Here is a 16,476-nt window from a genome sequence, read left to right as displayed (position 1 = left end):
AAATTCTTACTGAAACTTTGATAGCATAAAGAAATGTAGGAAATATATTTGAATCTAAGAAACCGTCACCTAAGTATGATACAACAGCATTTTTTTTTTTTTTTTTTTTTTTTTTTTTTTTTTTTTTTTTTTTTTTTTTTTTTTTTTTTTTGGAGAGAGAGATATACAAGAGTTGTTACATTCTTGTACAACCACTAGTACGCGTAGCGTTTCGGGCAAGTCTTTAATCCTACGGTCCCTGGAATACGATCCCCTGCCGCGAAGAATCGTTTTTTCATCCAAGTACACATTTTACTGTTGCGTTAAACAGAGGCTACAGTTAAGGAATTGCACCCAGTAAATCCTCCCCGGCCAGGATACGAACCCATGACATAGCGCTCGCGGAACGCCAGGCGAGTGTCTTACCACTACACCATGGAGACTGCTTAATTCTGCCTGTTTATCATTTCAGACACTGCTTCACAATGACAGCAATAACTCCTCTTCTAAAAAAACACTGAATTCATCGTGAACGACTATTTTAAACCTGCCCCTTAATCTCCTCATACTTTCCCATTCTCTGCCCTTTTCCCGAAACAAGAACTCTGCATCATAACCCATTAAAAAAAATTAAGATTTTCTTTAGAACCATGCAATGAAATATGAAAAAAATGAGCATTAGAAATATTAATCAAACTGTTTTGTGTTAGATGATGCCTTTTTATATATATCAAAATGTTTTGGTGTGTATTCAGATATTTCATCCGATATTAGCACTTATTTAGGTAAATTAAATATTTTTTTTTTTTTTACTTCTTATTTCAGTGAAGGTATACTTTTTGGCATGGGTAATCCCTTGCTAGATATTTGTGTAAATGCAGAAGAGGACTTCCTTGAAAAATATGAACTGGAAGCAAACAATGCCATCCTTGCTGGTGAGAAACATCAGCCAATGTACAAAGAAATGATAAGCATGGAAAAAGTGGAGTACATTGCTGGAGGAGCCACCCAGAACACCATGCGTGTTGCCCAGGTGAGTATTAGAAGTTCATTCTTTAACTATATTAGTTTCAGTGGTAGGCAGATGCAGTCCATTCTCATGGTGGACGTGCATACAAGTTGTATGCATTTACAGTACTTGCAGATATGAGTGAACTAATCATCCTAATCAATACATTATAATGCTGCTTTCTTGAGATTTGTTGAGAAAACTATGCAATACTGTACCTTTACAATTACTTCTAATAACATGTTATGTTTGTATTTCTTGTGTACAAATCTAGATGCATATACTGTTCCATGTGCTATGAAGCATTACATTGGATATTGTTAATTGAGAGTAATTACCTCAAATTCTAAAATTGTATGTATATATTTTATGTTTGATTTTGTTATTTCAGTGGATATTGAGAAAGCCATATTGCGCAACATTTATGGGATCAGTTGGTAAAGATGATTACAGCAAGACTTTAGAGAAGAAAGCAAAAGACGCCGGAGTAGTTGTCCGCTATCAAAAACAAGATAAACATGATACTGGTTAGTTACCTGGACTGTTGTTCTTGTTAACTATCTTCATCAGGGGAGGAGGATACCATTATGTGTTTGCTTTTATTTTATTTGCTTATGCAGTGAAGATAGTGCCTCTGATCTGGAAAGTATGTAACTAAAGATTGGTAAAATCATCAATAGAGTTTTAAGTAGCAAATGTGATGCTAGGTAGTGTGTATTGTGCCTTTCATGCTCCACTGAAGTCCACTCTAGAAAATTGCTCATTTTAGAGCAGACAGAGTAGAACCAGTGAAGAGCAGAGGTGCCATAGGCACACAGAGAACACTGTATACACATCAGAGGTCCACTGTTGTTCAACACCCTCCCAGTGAGCAAAAGAAATATTGCCGGAACAACAGTGAACATCTTCAAGAGGAAACTAGATTGTTTCTTCCAAGGAGTGCCGGACCAACCGGGCTGTGGTGGGTATGTGGGCCTGCGGGCCGCTCCAAGCAACAGCCTGGTGGACCAAACTCTCACAAGTCAAGCCAGACCTCGGGCCGGGCTTGGTGAGTAGAAGAACTCCCAGAACCCCATCAACCAGGTATCAACCAGGTATATAAAAGGGTCCAATGATTCAGAGCTTTTAAAGAATTTTGAACCTAATTTATTATAGGCAGCATGTGCCATGCAGTGCATGATCAACTGAAAATATCAGTGATAGATTCCTGCATCAGGACAGACATAGGACATATTTCCTTTCACCTAATGGACCTATTTACTTAAGTAGGGTGCCGGGTGGGAAGACTCGGAAGCCTCAGCGGGATAGGAAGGAGAGGCTCAACTGCCTCTGCACCCGCATCGGAAGAGGCAACCCTCGGAACTACCTGAGCCTCAGCCCGAACAGTAAATAAGTAATCAGAAGTTAGTAAATTGTTGAGAGTTGCATCCAGGGGAAGGTCAGCAGTTGACCTGGAGGGACTTTGATAAACCTAACAGGCTTCATCTCCCCAACACTGGGAAAACCATATAGTAAGAATCTAACAGAATACCTTAAGTACGGGTAGGTTGCACTTGAGAATGGCAAACTGCAAAATAATTTAGATAAAAATAAGGGGAAAGTTCCTGTCAATTCCAGTATGTACAACATTTGGATATAGTTTAAGATGATGGATTTTATTAAAAACAAAATTGAAATAGGAAACACTGAATAGGACAACATAGACAAGCCTGAGCTTACTCATTACATAGAAAATAATTATCTGAGTAGGTAACCTTTAGAATAATAGAAGTTGATATGGATTTATAGTATTACAAATTGAAGTGAAGATAAAGTGGGAAAATAGGGATGAGTTGTTAAATTAGATGATATATATTTCAAAATATTGCTATTATTTGGCATATTTTTTGTTAATTGTCACTAGCATTTAACATTAAGTGAAGCATCATTCAAACCAAGATAAAGCCGTATATAGCATTACTAGTGAAAAATGGTGTAATAAGATGAAGATCTCGTGTAAATACAGTACTGTACTATTGTATATTGATACCAATACCATCAGTCACACTGGCTTAAGACCATTTTGTAATTAACACTTGGACAACAGAGGAGATATTATATCGATCACAATGATTACAAGCAAATCATTTTTGCTTAAACATGGAAATAATGTTGTCACTAAGAGGCCATGTTAGGTGGTGCCCTAAAAAATATTAATGAAATACTGTACTTGTATTAAAGTGGAACAATGCGTGATGGCTTGGCTGCTAGCAGTTTTATCCATTTTCACATTTGTTGAAATGGTCATTGATTAGAATGAAAATAACCACTCAATCACTGGAGACTCAAGAGAGGTTCTGTAGTACAATTTAATGATGTAGAAAATAAAATAAACTCAGAGGTGAGTATTTGTAACGTGGTGATTTGGAAAGGTGGTAATTGGCCAATGGCCAATTTAATTGTGCCTGCCTTGCTTACTGTCTAAAACACAGCTTATTATTTCTGGATATAAATGCTTAGTACTGTATTCTAACATCAAGAAAGATATTCCAGTCTTTTGCAGGTTTTTGTTCTTTTAGATTATTATCTATTTTATCTTAAATTTGTCCTAATTTCAGGTATGACCTTGCATCTTCCCTGAAGGTGTTGCTCCTTGCATCTTCCCTGAAGGTGTTGCTCCTTGCATCTTCCCTGAAGGTGTTGCTCCTTGCATGCCCTAAAATTTTGCCCTTCAATATATAAAGGTGTTCTTTTTTCTTATGAACCAGAATGCCTGTGAACATGCTTGGTTTATAAGATCTCACTATACTGTATTAATCTTCCATTTTCTCTCTACTGTAACACATATTTCTTCCTAGTAAACTTAAGTGGCTTAAATTTGCTTCTGTTCAATGGTACCTAATTATTTATTCATATTATTTCTAGTGTTACCTAAGCTTCCAGACAATCCAGTAGTTCTCCAACTTGATCCTTTCTCGCAGGAACTTGTGCTGTTGTAGTGACAAAGAATGGGAAGTGCAGATCACTTGTAGCTAACCTTGCTGCTGCCAATCATTTTAGCAAGTCCCACTTGGAAATTCCAGAGAACAAGGCCTTAATGGAAAAAGCCAAGTTTTATTACATATCTGTAAGTTATGCTGAAAATTGTCTTTATCTTTATGGCCTTAATCTGAAACTAAAATTGCACATTTAGAGTAAACATGATAACCAATATTGTTTACTGTTATATTATAGTATATAAATTAGTAGTTTTGTGCTGTTTTCTCTGGAGGAAACTGAAGAATGTAGTTAGTCAGGAATGAAAGAGTCAGAGGTTTAGTAAAGGAGCTACTGGGGTATATTAATGGACTTGTATTTGTTTTCAGTGTTCAAAGGTTATTTTGTGGGGTAATCTTACAATCTTTCCTAGGTTCCTATTGTATTGTTAGGTGAAGGTCAAATATTTCTTTCTAACAGTTATTAAAGTACAAGTATTTCCTATTCATTTTGTCCAGTGAATAAATGCCACAACATTTTGAATGATGACTGTATCAGCTGGATGTTTCATGGCACGCACGCACACTCACCATTTGTATCTTCTCTCTTATATAACAGAGTGTAGGAAGACATAGATGTCTTACATTTTTTATTTTGCCTTAATCTTCACTTTGCCTGCTTCTCATTTCTCCACTATGAACTTTCTCAGTCATTTTCACCTTCAGCATTCAGCCTGATTTGCCACCTTTTGCTTTTGCTCTCCACTATCTTTGACTTTTTTGTTTTACCTTTTTTTCTCCCTCTAGCTTTTTATTTTTTCTCCTTCTAGCTTTTTATTTTCTCTATTTTCTTGTTCTAACTGCTTTTACTTATGCCATTCTCTTCTGCATTATTCACAATATTCAACGCTTGTTATGATCACTAAAGAGCTTAAAATAAACTTCTGGCAAAAGCATTATCCTGGAAAGTTAACTAGCACCACCTCACTTCTTTCCCGGGGTTTCTAATGGCTTGATCAAGTATATTTGCACAAATCTTCTAGACATAAAGTTCATTTATAATAATGCACTTTTTACACTTTAAGTTCGTTGAGTGGTGTTGACTGCCATGCTTGCAGTCAACATCAGTCACCCTTGATATAAAGCTGAAACATACTTTAAGGGAGAATTTGTGCAAAAATGCTTCATGAGAATAATTAACTGTTGAATATAATAAAATAATTATATTTTTTGTATCCTTCATGATGTAGCAGAAATAGCTGTTGTTGATATTGCACGAGGAGATATAGGGCTCTTCTCATCGGCATTTTATGATTGTAATTTTTTGTTGTTCTTGGGGGGCCTTGCAAGTGGTTTTGAGAATCTTTCAAACAAAAAAACTATTTGAACATTATGCTTACACAAAGATATCTTGGTGGGGAAACATACATACATGTATACAGTATATAAATATACATGCTGCTATATGTACAGTACAGTATATGTATTATGCAGAAAATCACAAATATTTGATAAATATATGCCTGTGTATTGCAAAAGTGCTGAGGCATTGTAATGATTGTTTTGTCATAATTAGTAGAATATAGTTATAATAATGCCCACGTGCTGTATTGCATAATTGGTACAATACAATATTACGATCAGATTTTTTTCTGAGAGTAGCACAGTACTACTGACATGATATAATGTGATAGTGCACTTGACCTCTCATTACTTAGAGATTTTCATTTATTTTTCTTTGGGTACTCATTGTGAGTAAAAAATGACCAAAACAAAAAAAAATGCCCTCTTAATATGACCAAAACGGAATTTGCTGGAGAAAGGTGTTGAGATCGAGGAGGGAAGGTGCTGGCAGATGAGTTTGGCCCCAGTGCTGTTTGTTATTTTGCCGTGAAAATTATGGTGTTAAAGGTTCTGAGAGTAAAATGCCAAGGGTCTCGAAATATGGCAAGTTTGATGAGGCAGTTTACAAATGGTAGTGTTGTACATTGATGACTTGAATGCAAGTTCTGGGCAGCTTCAGAATTTTAAGACTAGACATTTGCTAGGAGGAAGGACTTGGGTTAAATATTTGGTAGTAATGTAGAGTGCAGAAACAATACAAAAATTAAGAGGGATTTGCGAAACCATAAATTAAATAGGGTCTCGGTAGGACAATTGGGTTTGTTCTCGACTCTCAATTGGGAACCCCTGGTTCAAATCCGTGGGGGGGACAGAAATGGTTGGGCATGCTTTGTCACCTAGTGCCTATGTTTGCTTAACGCTATAGCACTCTTCGAACACAACTTGCGTTCAATTTTTTTCTCTCGAGTCTGAGCATCGGACATGATGTACGTCCGATAAAAAAATATTTGTATAAAATTCATTTATTATCCGATCGACTTTGGGATAGTTTCAAAATTAGTGCCTTTAAAGTGCGCACATTTTGATACCAAAATGAAAGATGTAACACGAAACTTGATGTCAGAACACTTGAAAGATTATAAATACATTTTTGGTCAAAATTTTAAAATATTTGTTAAAATTCTATTTATTGTGCTATTATTATTATGGGACTAGTTTTAACATGTGTGCCTTTTAGATTTCGAACAATTTAATACCAAAATGAAAGATGTAACACGAACATTTATGTCAGAACACTGGAAAGATATAAATAATTTTGTGATGATGAGCATCCAAAATTAAAATATTTGTTAAAATTCCATTTATTGCTCTATTATTATGAGACTAGTTTTAAAATACGTGCCTTTTTATTGTGAACAATTTAATGCCAAAATGAAAGATGTAACACGAAAATTGATGTTATCAAACTGAACGAGTACAGTATACACATTTGGCTGTGATGTACAAATTGGTGCTTGTTCACAGGTAACTTTAGGCTTTGCTAAAGGGAGTCATGCTTGGCTTTTGGACAATATATGCATATACAACACCTGCAGGGAAATTAATTGCGAACACAATTATACCAAAATGAGCCACGTAACACGTGAATTAAGGTGAGAACTGAAACGAGTAATACACATTTTACTGATTTTGTGCGCTCACGGGTAACTTTTGCCGACTTTAGGCTTTGCTGTGGGGGAGTCACGCTTGGCTTTTGGACCTTATATGCATATACACCTGAAGGGAATTAATTCTGTTGCGAACACAATAATACCAAAACGAATGATGTAGCATGAGAATTAAAGCGAGAAAACTGACACGAGTATACACATTTAGAGTCGCCGTGCACTCGCCTGCACCGCCAGGAGTAGTTCGTGCATACGCGCGGAGCGTTGCCTGGGGCGTGAAAGTGTTAACAGTAAAAGGTTCTTTTGGAGTTAGTTTATTGTGAGGTTTCATCCTAGGGAGGGTCGGTAGTTCAACCGGGTGGGGGGTGCAGCATGATATAAGCCTAATATATACAGTACTTACAAGGAAAAATTCATTATATTCATATTTGTTACACAACAGTTTTACACAGTTCATTCGCTTAATAGCTTTGAAGGCTTAACATGGATAATAGTTTGTGAAACTGTAAGTAGTCTTTTAATTTGTCTTTAATCATTAAGTAATAAAATCTCATCTTTGGCAGGGCTTCTTCTTAACAGTGTCTCCAGAGTCCATCCTGATGGTTGGAAAACATGCATGCGAGAACAACAAGGTATTTTGTATGAATCTTTCCGCTCCATTCCTTTGCGAGTTCTTCAAAGACCCCATGATGGAGGCCTTTCCCTACGTTGATATTATCTTCGGCAATGAAACCGTAAGTATGCACTTAATTATAGCCACTTTGTTTTATTGCATTGTGTTTTGAATTTTCTATGTATGATTAAATTGGTAAGATAGCCATGTTCTGGCATTGATACATAGAACATTATAGACATAAACAAAAGTATGCAGATGATTGTTACTTTTCTTGTAGTGACTAACAATGGATGTTGAGCAATACCTATGCCCCCACCCCACCCTGATTTCACTGAACCTGCTCCTGATCCTCCTGTGTCCTTTTGCTATCCTCGACAGCCCCCCCTCCCCCCAATAATGGTCTCTATTGGAACTCCAGTCGGCTTTGTCCTTCAATGATTCTACAGCAGCAGGCTCAAATGACATTCACTATCGAGTTGCTGAATATCTATAACTGTATTTGGGAGGTATCATCAGTCCCTGAGGTCTGGCTTGAAACAGTTGTTCTTCCTATTTGGAAACCTGGTACTCAAGGGACCTTCCCTATGGATGTTTGCCCCACTACCCTGACGAGTTGCATTTGCAAACTTCTTGAACTTATGGTCAATGTACGTCTAATGTGGTTCTTAGAATACTATTGCCATCCCTCCCCAACTCAGTTTGGCTTTCACATGTGTTGCAGCATGACTGATATCTTGGTGGCTTTGGAGGTCTATATTTGTACTTTGCTACAAAGCCCTTTGTTTTTACTGTTCTTTTTTACTTGGAAAAGGCTTATAACACTATCTGAAGGTAAAATATTTTGTTCAACTTCATTCTTTTGGCATTCATGGCAATCTCCCACTCTTCCTTCAAAGTGTCCTCTCTTGTTGTTCATTTAAAGTAGTCTTATTTTCTCAGAACTCTGTTGATGATGCGACTCTCTGCTGTCACTGTGACAACTTCCATTTCCTCCAACAGCAACTCCAACTTACAATTGATAATGTCATCCTGGGCCACCAGACATGGCTTGAAGTTCTTTACAATTGAAACTTGTGCTATGACTTTCACTTGGAAACAGGTCGTTCTTCGCTTCCATTGTCATTCCATGGTAACCCCTATTTGTATAAAGATTATATAAACTTTTGGAGTTAATCTTTGACACTCGTATGTCTTGGTCACCCCAAATATGTTGTCTCCAAGTTGAATGCTCGAAGGCCCATACCTTCCTTATGTGTTGTCCCATACATTTTGGAGAGCTGATAGATGCACACACTCCTCTCATGCTGTCTAAACCCAATTATTGTTGTCCCACGTTATGCCTCGGTGCCTTTCGTTTGCCACCTTCCCAGAGCTTGTATGTTGAAACTGGCATGTCCACAGGATCATGATTGTTACTGCCTTCACTGTCTCAAATGGTCCCTGGAACATCGTCACTCTAACTTGTGCTTAAATTAATTAACTGTTACCCCTCAGATGGGCCTTGTTCCTTTTCACCACTTAACTTTTTCTGTAAGGATGTCTTTCTTGCAAAATTCCCTATCAGTTCAGGTTTGCAGTATCTTTCTTTGTGTCATTCCATTTTTGACCCCATGGAGGGGCCCCACTTTCAAAGTTTTGCCAGGCATTGATCCCACATGGTGGGATTGCCCTATTCGCTGATGGGTTTAAGTCTACCAACAGTGTCAGCTATGCCAGTCTTACCTGACCAAACCTGTATGTGCCTATGCCCAGAGACTAGTATTTTCACATTGGAATTTATGTAAATTTTTATGTGACTGCTTCTCTGACATCAGTGTTCCTTTGTCATTGTGGTTGACTCTCAAAGTGACCTCGTAGCTCTGGAGTCATTTAACTCTGTGCATCCTGTGGTGGTTAAAATTTTTTTTTTTTTGTCTAGTAGGTTAAAGATAGCCCCAGCCATATTGGTATTACCCCTGCTTGATGCCTTTTGATAATTACTTGGTATTAAAGGTTGAATAATTTCTACATACAGCCACTCCTTTCCTAAATTCATGCTTGAGGTATGCTTTTACAGTATCCTCTATTTATGTGAATTTATATTTTCCCTTCAAATGTTTAACTAATACAGGAAGCGGCCAAATTTTCGGAAGTTCAAGAACTGGGTACAACGGACGTGAAGGAGATAGCTCTGAAAATTGCAGCACTCGAAAAGAAGAACTCCAAACGAGAACGTCTGGTTATCATTACTCAGGGCGCTGACAATGTTGTTCTCGCTAAACGCAAGTATTTCATTTACATGTATCTAATAGTACCTCTCATATTTGTGGTCAATTCTCAATATATATATATATATATATATATATTTTATACAGGACATTATTCTTTCATGTATAATTTTTAATATTAATGTATTGCAGATGGTAAGATTACAGAGTTTCCAGCTACTAAATTGACTGACGAAGAACTAATTGATACTAATGGTGCTGGTGATGCCTTTGTTGGAGGTGAGCCATTAAGGTTTAAGATTCTAAATGAGAACAAAATTGCAAAGTGCTACATTATTTTCTTTAAGGAATATAAAAAAATCGGTTACTACTGAGTATTTTTGTTAAGCTGTTCTGTTATATATAGTAATGTACAATACTAAAGTTTTGTACAGAACTTTTCATAAGATGTTAAAATTACTTCCTATTAATTGGGTACAATGAATCTCTCCTTCAGGTTTTATGTCGCAACTGGTTCAAGGGAAGACGATAGAGTCTTGCATCAGGTGTGGCATTTGGGCAGCTACAGAAATCATTAAGAGATCTGGGTGCAGCTTCTCGCAAGATGTTCATTACCATGAATGAACTATATCTTCACTAAGTGAATTTGGTTAGGCTTATTTATAAGCCAATATTTATCTAAACTTTTTCTATCCTATTTCGTAACAAGCAGGAATTAATTTTATACTGTAAATTATTTACAAAATGCACCAGACAACTAAATTGCCAACATGCATCAATATAAAAATACTTCAGTTTGTGAAATTGCCTTAAAGCTTATCCTGTATTGTTATATAATAAAAGTTTTTAATTAAAATAATTTATGATTTATATGAAAGTCCTTATTTGAAACCTCAGTTCAGTATTACAAAGTCTTGACTATTTTACGGAAGCACAAATCCAAGAAATTATTGCTACAAGATTTGATAAATGGGTAATGATACTAATTACATGAGACATACAGTATTAGTATTATCTTGCCTATTTTATAGTGTCTACACCCGTCCCCGAGACCAACAAGCAAGTTACGTAAATAACGACGTCAGAACAGGATAAATTTAAAGTGGTTTTTAGTGTCATTTCCCTGCATTGGTTTTTCATAAGCTTAAGGGAAGGATTATAGAAGAGAAAATTGCAAGGATGCAACTAAATAGTAGAAAGATTATGTAATCCTTGGTGTCAAGGCTTAAAACAGAAATAGCCAAAGGGTCAGAGGAAGGTTGAGAGTTGCAAACCTAAAAAATGGAGCAAGTGTCCCATTACTATTAATTAACAACTGAGAAGAGATGGTGACAGTGTAGTTACAAAATTCTTGACAATGTCCAGGAATGTTGGGCAACTCTAGGATGAGGGTCCTACATGGATAACGAGACCAAGCAGAAAATTAATTATCCAAAGGTGCCACCAAACTGGGAAAACTATGTAACACTGCTTGAACCATGGTATATCCAAAGGTGCTAAAAATCATTGGATGCCAATATGAGAGACACGGTGAGCGATATCAATGGTTTCAGATTTACAAAGGATTCTATTAAAGGACAAGTGTCCTGGAGGGACATTACTTAAGCAAAACTGACCTTTCTGAAAATTGGGACAATCCACAAGGTGGTGCACAACAAAGTGGAACAAGATGAAGCAGGCTGTTCAATTAAAAACATGTTTCATGCACAGGTGTATCAAAAGAATGGAATGGAACCATCAGGAAAAAGTGCCAAGCCATTACGACTGCTTGGTCTCTTTAGTCGAGCCTGACCTGAGTAGAACAGCTCCCAGAACCCCATCAAGCAGATTATATAGCACTTGGTAGAAGTCAGGATAAGGATCTGGGATGGGACAGGGGTAAGGAACAGTACCCAACCCCTTGGACAGTCTGGGATTGAACGCCGACCTGCATGAAGCGAGATCATCACTATCGTCCAGCCCAAGTGGCTGGATATCTAAAGAATGTTAGCGCAGATACACCATTTAAAAAGAATTGTACACGGAGGAGTGGCCACTCACATTAAGGAAGTAACATGTGGAACAACAAAGTCAGTACCAGACAGCACATAGTCAGGAGAGTGCAATTAAATCTACCTTACCATTCAAAAGGTAAACTTAATAAAATGTTATACTATACTATAAAATGTATAGCAACACTCACTAGAGAAAATAAAGTACTGTAATTATCAAAAAAATAATGGTACTGTATGCATGAAGTTGAGAATATTTCCATTATTGCAATACTGTACTTGCTTACTGAAACTTGTAAAGATTTATTACAAACTAAGGATAAAAATTTATGGATTATATATATATATATAACCTTTTATTGTGCAGTCATTGCCTTAATCACAAATTTGAAAATGTACAACGGGCAACAGCTGAATAGAACCTCAACTTGGAAAATGTTGCTTTTAGTTCATGTTAAACTTTCTTTATAGAACCTCACATAACACTAACAAAATAAATGTACAATAATGACCTTTACACTTTTAATTATTCCACGAATGCGCTAACATTTTTATCTGATATGAAACTAAAAGAACTGGGTTTATTTACACTGATAATATACACCCACACATGCCAGAGTTACTCACTAGTGTACGACCATTTTGACTGTTTCCCTGATGGATGTTGCAGCCACCAATTGTATGAAAACTATTTCCTTTTTTGCCAACTTGTGAAAATGCACAGAAATGTCTCCATGTACACAAACCACTCTGAACCTTCAAACAATGAACACTGGACCATGCCTAAGGAAGCTCTACAATAGTTTCTTTAATGATATTCAAAATTATAAAATACTGTAAATATATTCCTGACATAAAAAGGCAGCTGGATTTCTTGTTATATTTTTATAATTTATTTTTTATAATTAACTTTGGTGAATTGTACTTCCTTTTAACCCATTCAAATCCAAGAATTCCATGAATATTAATATCCAGCCATTTGCCTGTGCTTTACAACGCTTTGGCAACTACATGTATATAAATACAAACTCAAAACTCCCAAGAAAAGGTTACAATGCAAGGAAACAGAAATTGAGCAGACAAAATATTTTTGAGACGCACAAATGAAAAAAATATATTTGCTGTGAATAATCTAATTATATCTATTTAACCATTATTTTTATTCATCACATTAAAAAAACAAGCTTAATATAATAGCTGGAATACCACTGGATATATATATATATAATCAATGACATGGAATATTAAAAACAAGCGACCAGTGAAAAAATAGCGTATGGAAAACTGAACAAGTACTGTACCATTAAAACAGGTACAAGCTACTGTGAATATAATAATCATTACATGTGAACTGCTGTTGACAAGTTCCTGAAGCTGCACTTGATACCACAACCCATATCTTATACAGTTGCACGTCGAGTCAGAGTGAAATATTTTTACAATAGTTTCACAAATATATTTGAGAAGACTGGTTGGTTATGAGATTAATGCGTCAAATAAAAAACATTCAATTTCTAGAAAGCATACATCAAAATATTTCCAACACCAGTTTTGCTTCAGGAACCAATCACAAATCTTCTATATAGGACACAATTTATTTTAAATAAACTTTTTAACCAAAATATAGTTTCAAGTAAAAAAAAAAAACAAAAAAAAAAAAACAAAAAACATCGACACACATTAACAAGACTAGCGGCAAATAATGATATTCTTTTCTACTTTCTTTCGATAGACATTCCAAAATTCAAGTAAGAAAAAATGCCATTTCATATCTTCAGGTAATTCAAACAAACTGCGCTGATATTATAATAACTCCCTGTACTCTGATGGATCAAAAATGCAGTGTGCTGTGAAGTACTGACTGCACTCCTGGCTACTTAAAAACGTGTAGGAGGACTGCCTCTCTCTCTCTACTACTATTTAAAAGATTGTTCATCCTATCAAATATAAAATTTGCAAAATACCAGCAAACCCACATACAAAATCTACAATCTGGATAGTAAAGAAAGACCATATAGATAATATTTTTCACTTTTATACAGGATAACCTATCATACATATCCCTGATATCTTAAAAGAAAAAAAAAGTTTTTCAAAATCTTTGACTCCTATTGATCACATAAAAACTTCCCCATTATGAAGTTATAAAAAAAAAAAAAAAAAAAAAAAAAAGGCAGACACCAAGGAATAGTTACAAACTGTCCACCACAAAACCAAATCCATGACTCCTACAGATCATAAACACTGTAACATGATGACAATATGGACCTACATTTATATCCACTTAAACTTGGCAACTATTAGCAGATTAGCTTTTTTCCATAAAATGGCCCAGCAATTTCTCCTGCATTACCAAGTACAGTACTTGCCTACTTGCCCCTTTTGTATCGTAGCTTTACATTCCAATGTCTTGACTGCAGCTTTCTAAATACTGTATTGTATCTGATAAATTATCACATTATTCAAAATAATATGTAGATTCAGAAATCCAAAAATTGCACTTTCATTTTATTTATACACTAACAAAATCCTACTTAATTTGAGTTTTAAGAAATTGAAGGAATTCAACATACGAGTGAGAGCCTTCTGTTCTATCGTCCACGAGGTGCTGAATAAATAACATACGAGCTGGGTTATCTTCCCTGTGGACAAAGAAAAAATTTGATTAAACTACTTCAAGATGAGAATAATGTTAAAATTCTAAATGAACTCACTATCATCATATTACTGGATGAAGGAAGTGCATATTGACAACTTTAAGCAGTCAAACAGTTCTGTGGATAACAAAATGCTGTAGATGGAAAAGCATCGAAGAAAAAGTGAAATAAATAAAGATATATATAAATATATATAAATATATAAACAAATATATAACTAAATATATGGCATTGTGGTCAAATTCTATTATGATGCATCAAATGCATCATATTTATTGTCTTTATTTATAATTTATTGTATAAATTATCATATTTATATCATAAGTTATTGACATAGCTCGAGTGCATGGGGGAGTTGTGTAAAACCCTGGTTTGTGCCTCGGAGAGGCTGCAGGATCCTGTAAGTTCAGTACAACTTTGGTTTCAACTCCTTTTGATCATGTTGTAGCTCAGAAGATTAAGGCAGTGTCTGGGATGATCTCGGACGCAGGTTCGAATCCTCGTCACGGCCCTTGTGGATTTGTACAAATGTACACACACACACACGTTATATATATACTTATATATAACGTGTGTATAGTGTGTAATGACAGCAATAGGAGTATGTTGGGAGCTGCCATTTTAGTGAGGGAGGTGGCGTCGTCTGCATGGCATGTCATGTGTATTGGTGGGCACTATGGTCTTTGGGCACCATACCAGCTTATTTGTAGTTATGGTGAATAAAACATGTAGATACTTATATATAATGTGTGTATATAGTGTAATAACACCACAAACAGTATTGTTGGAGAAATATTAGTGCATCATGCCTTGAACCAGTGAGGGAGCCAGCCACCAGCTGTGTGTGTAGTTGCATCTCTTATTGCCTGAACTCACCATACCAGCTTAAATGTACAGTTATGGTGAATAAAACATGTAGATACTTATATATAACATCTGTATATAGTGAATAAAAGCAAAAACAATATGGTGGGAGGAGAATGTTGGCGAGTGAGGTGAGCTGAGGAAGGGAACAGTGGCCAGTGGCTGGCTGACTAGTGTTGCGGCCACTCTTCGTTGCTTTTTGGCTCGCCATACCAACTTAGTGGTTCGTTATGGTGACCAAAACATGTAGATACTTATATATAACATGTATATATAGTGTAATAACAGCAAACTATATATAGTGTAATAACAGCAAACTATGTTTATTGTTTTACAAACTTAATTGAATCACTAATATGTACACCATAATTTTGAGTATAGCTAATATGCAATATTATGTTTACACATTTTATTATATATCACACTACACACTATTCAATTTAAAAAAAAAAAATTATGTTGCACCTGGCGGTGTTGCAGGCCAAAAAGCCCTTAGCGGTTTTAGGGTTAAAGTCATTTACATGCAAAAGAGTAGCAATATCATCTTGAATTTAACCTGGTTAAAATCATACTGCACTTACTTTAGAACTAAAACGGGGGCTTGATAAGGCTTATTTCTCTGAAGATATGAAACAAAGTTACGCAAATATTGTGAATCCAACGTATCCAGAGCAGGAAGAGCATCTTCATATAAAGGCTGAGGAATGACTGCATAGCTTGGTACTCCTAAAGTTCCTTCAACCCATTTTGTTGAAACTCCAGAGCGCACATATATGTATATAGTAGATCCTGTATCCATCAGATATGCTCCACATCGCTCCAAGCGCTCCGCAGACAAGTGAAGGCGTCCAGGTTGAGGAATCACCTACAGATAAACCATTACTGTCCATAACAAAATTATAATATCAAAATTACCTCAAAAACTCTTTCCTAATACACAAGTAGGAAGACTTAAGCTAGAATTACTTGCAGATCATTCATGAAGTACAGTCTATAATGGAATAGTGGTATCACAATTGCCCTGCCTCTCAAGTGTGGATTTTATCTGGATTCAAGACCCTGGTCGGGGCACCAAACATTAACCTCATGTTCACCCAGTAGTTGGAGACAGATATAAACTGACTGGCAGTTCATATTCCAGGGGAAAACTATTTGGGTAAGGCTTACCATGAACTATGGGAAGGAGAA

General features: G+C 35.9%; 2 protein-coding genes across 7 annotated transcripts in view; one reads left to right on the top strand and one right to left on the bottom strand.

The window, feature by feature from the left end:
- Window positions 1–10,635, top strand: part of LOC123775106 (Adenosine kinase 2) — a 32,169-nt gene extending 21,534 nt beyond the window's left edge. For all 4 annotated transcript variants that reach the window (XM_045769999.2, XM_045769992.2, XM_069322048.1 and 1 more), the window contains 7 exons: window positions 805–1,012; window positions 1,380–1,515; window positions 3,949–4,094; window positions 7,517–7,687; window positions 9,680–9,830; window positions 9,969–10,055; window positions 10,273–10,635. In XM_045769999.2, coding sequence (XP_045625955.1) covers window positions 805–1,012; window positions 1,380–1,515; window positions 3,949–4,094; window positions 7,517–7,687; window positions 9,680–9,830; window positions 9,969–10,055; window positions 10,273–10,400 — 1,027 coding nt within the window. In that variant the 3' untranslated portion in view covers window positions 10,401–10,635. The remainder of the gene's footprint in view (window positions 1–804; window positions 1,013–1,379; window positions 1,516–3,948; window positions 4,095–7,516; window positions 7,688–9,679; window positions 9,831–9,968; window positions 10,056–10,272) is intronic.
- A 3,151-nt stretch (window positions 10,636–13,786) lies between these two features.
- Sec24AB (Protein transport protein Sec24AB) overlaps window positions 13,787–16,476 on the bottom strand; it is a 40,712-nt gene continuing 38,022 nt past the window's right edge. For 2 of the 3 annotated variants that reach the window (XM_045769954.2, XM_045769972.2), the window contains 2 exons: window positions 15,870–16,153; window positions 13,787–14,409 (listed from right to left, as the gene is read on the bottom strand). In XM_045769954.2, the coding sequence (XP_045625910.1) occupies window positions 14,298–14,409; window positions 15,870–16,153 (396 nt within the window). In that variant the 3' untranslated portion in view covers window positions 13,787–14,297. The remainder of the gene's footprint in view (window positions 14,410–15,869; window positions 16,154–16,476) is intronic. The other variant, XM_069322047.1, reaches the window with a different exon arrangement.

The sequence above is a fragment of the Procambarus clarkii genome, chromosome 10 (assembly GCF_040958095.1).
Source record: "Procambarus clarkii isolate CNS0578487 chromosome 10, FALCON_Pclarkii_2.0, whole genome shotgun sequence".
NCBI classification, from domain to species: Eukaryota; Metazoa; Arthropoda; class Malacostraca; order Decapoda; family Cambaridae; genus Procambarus; species Procambarus clarkii.
This window is presented reverse-complemented; position numbering and strand designations above follow the sequence as displayed.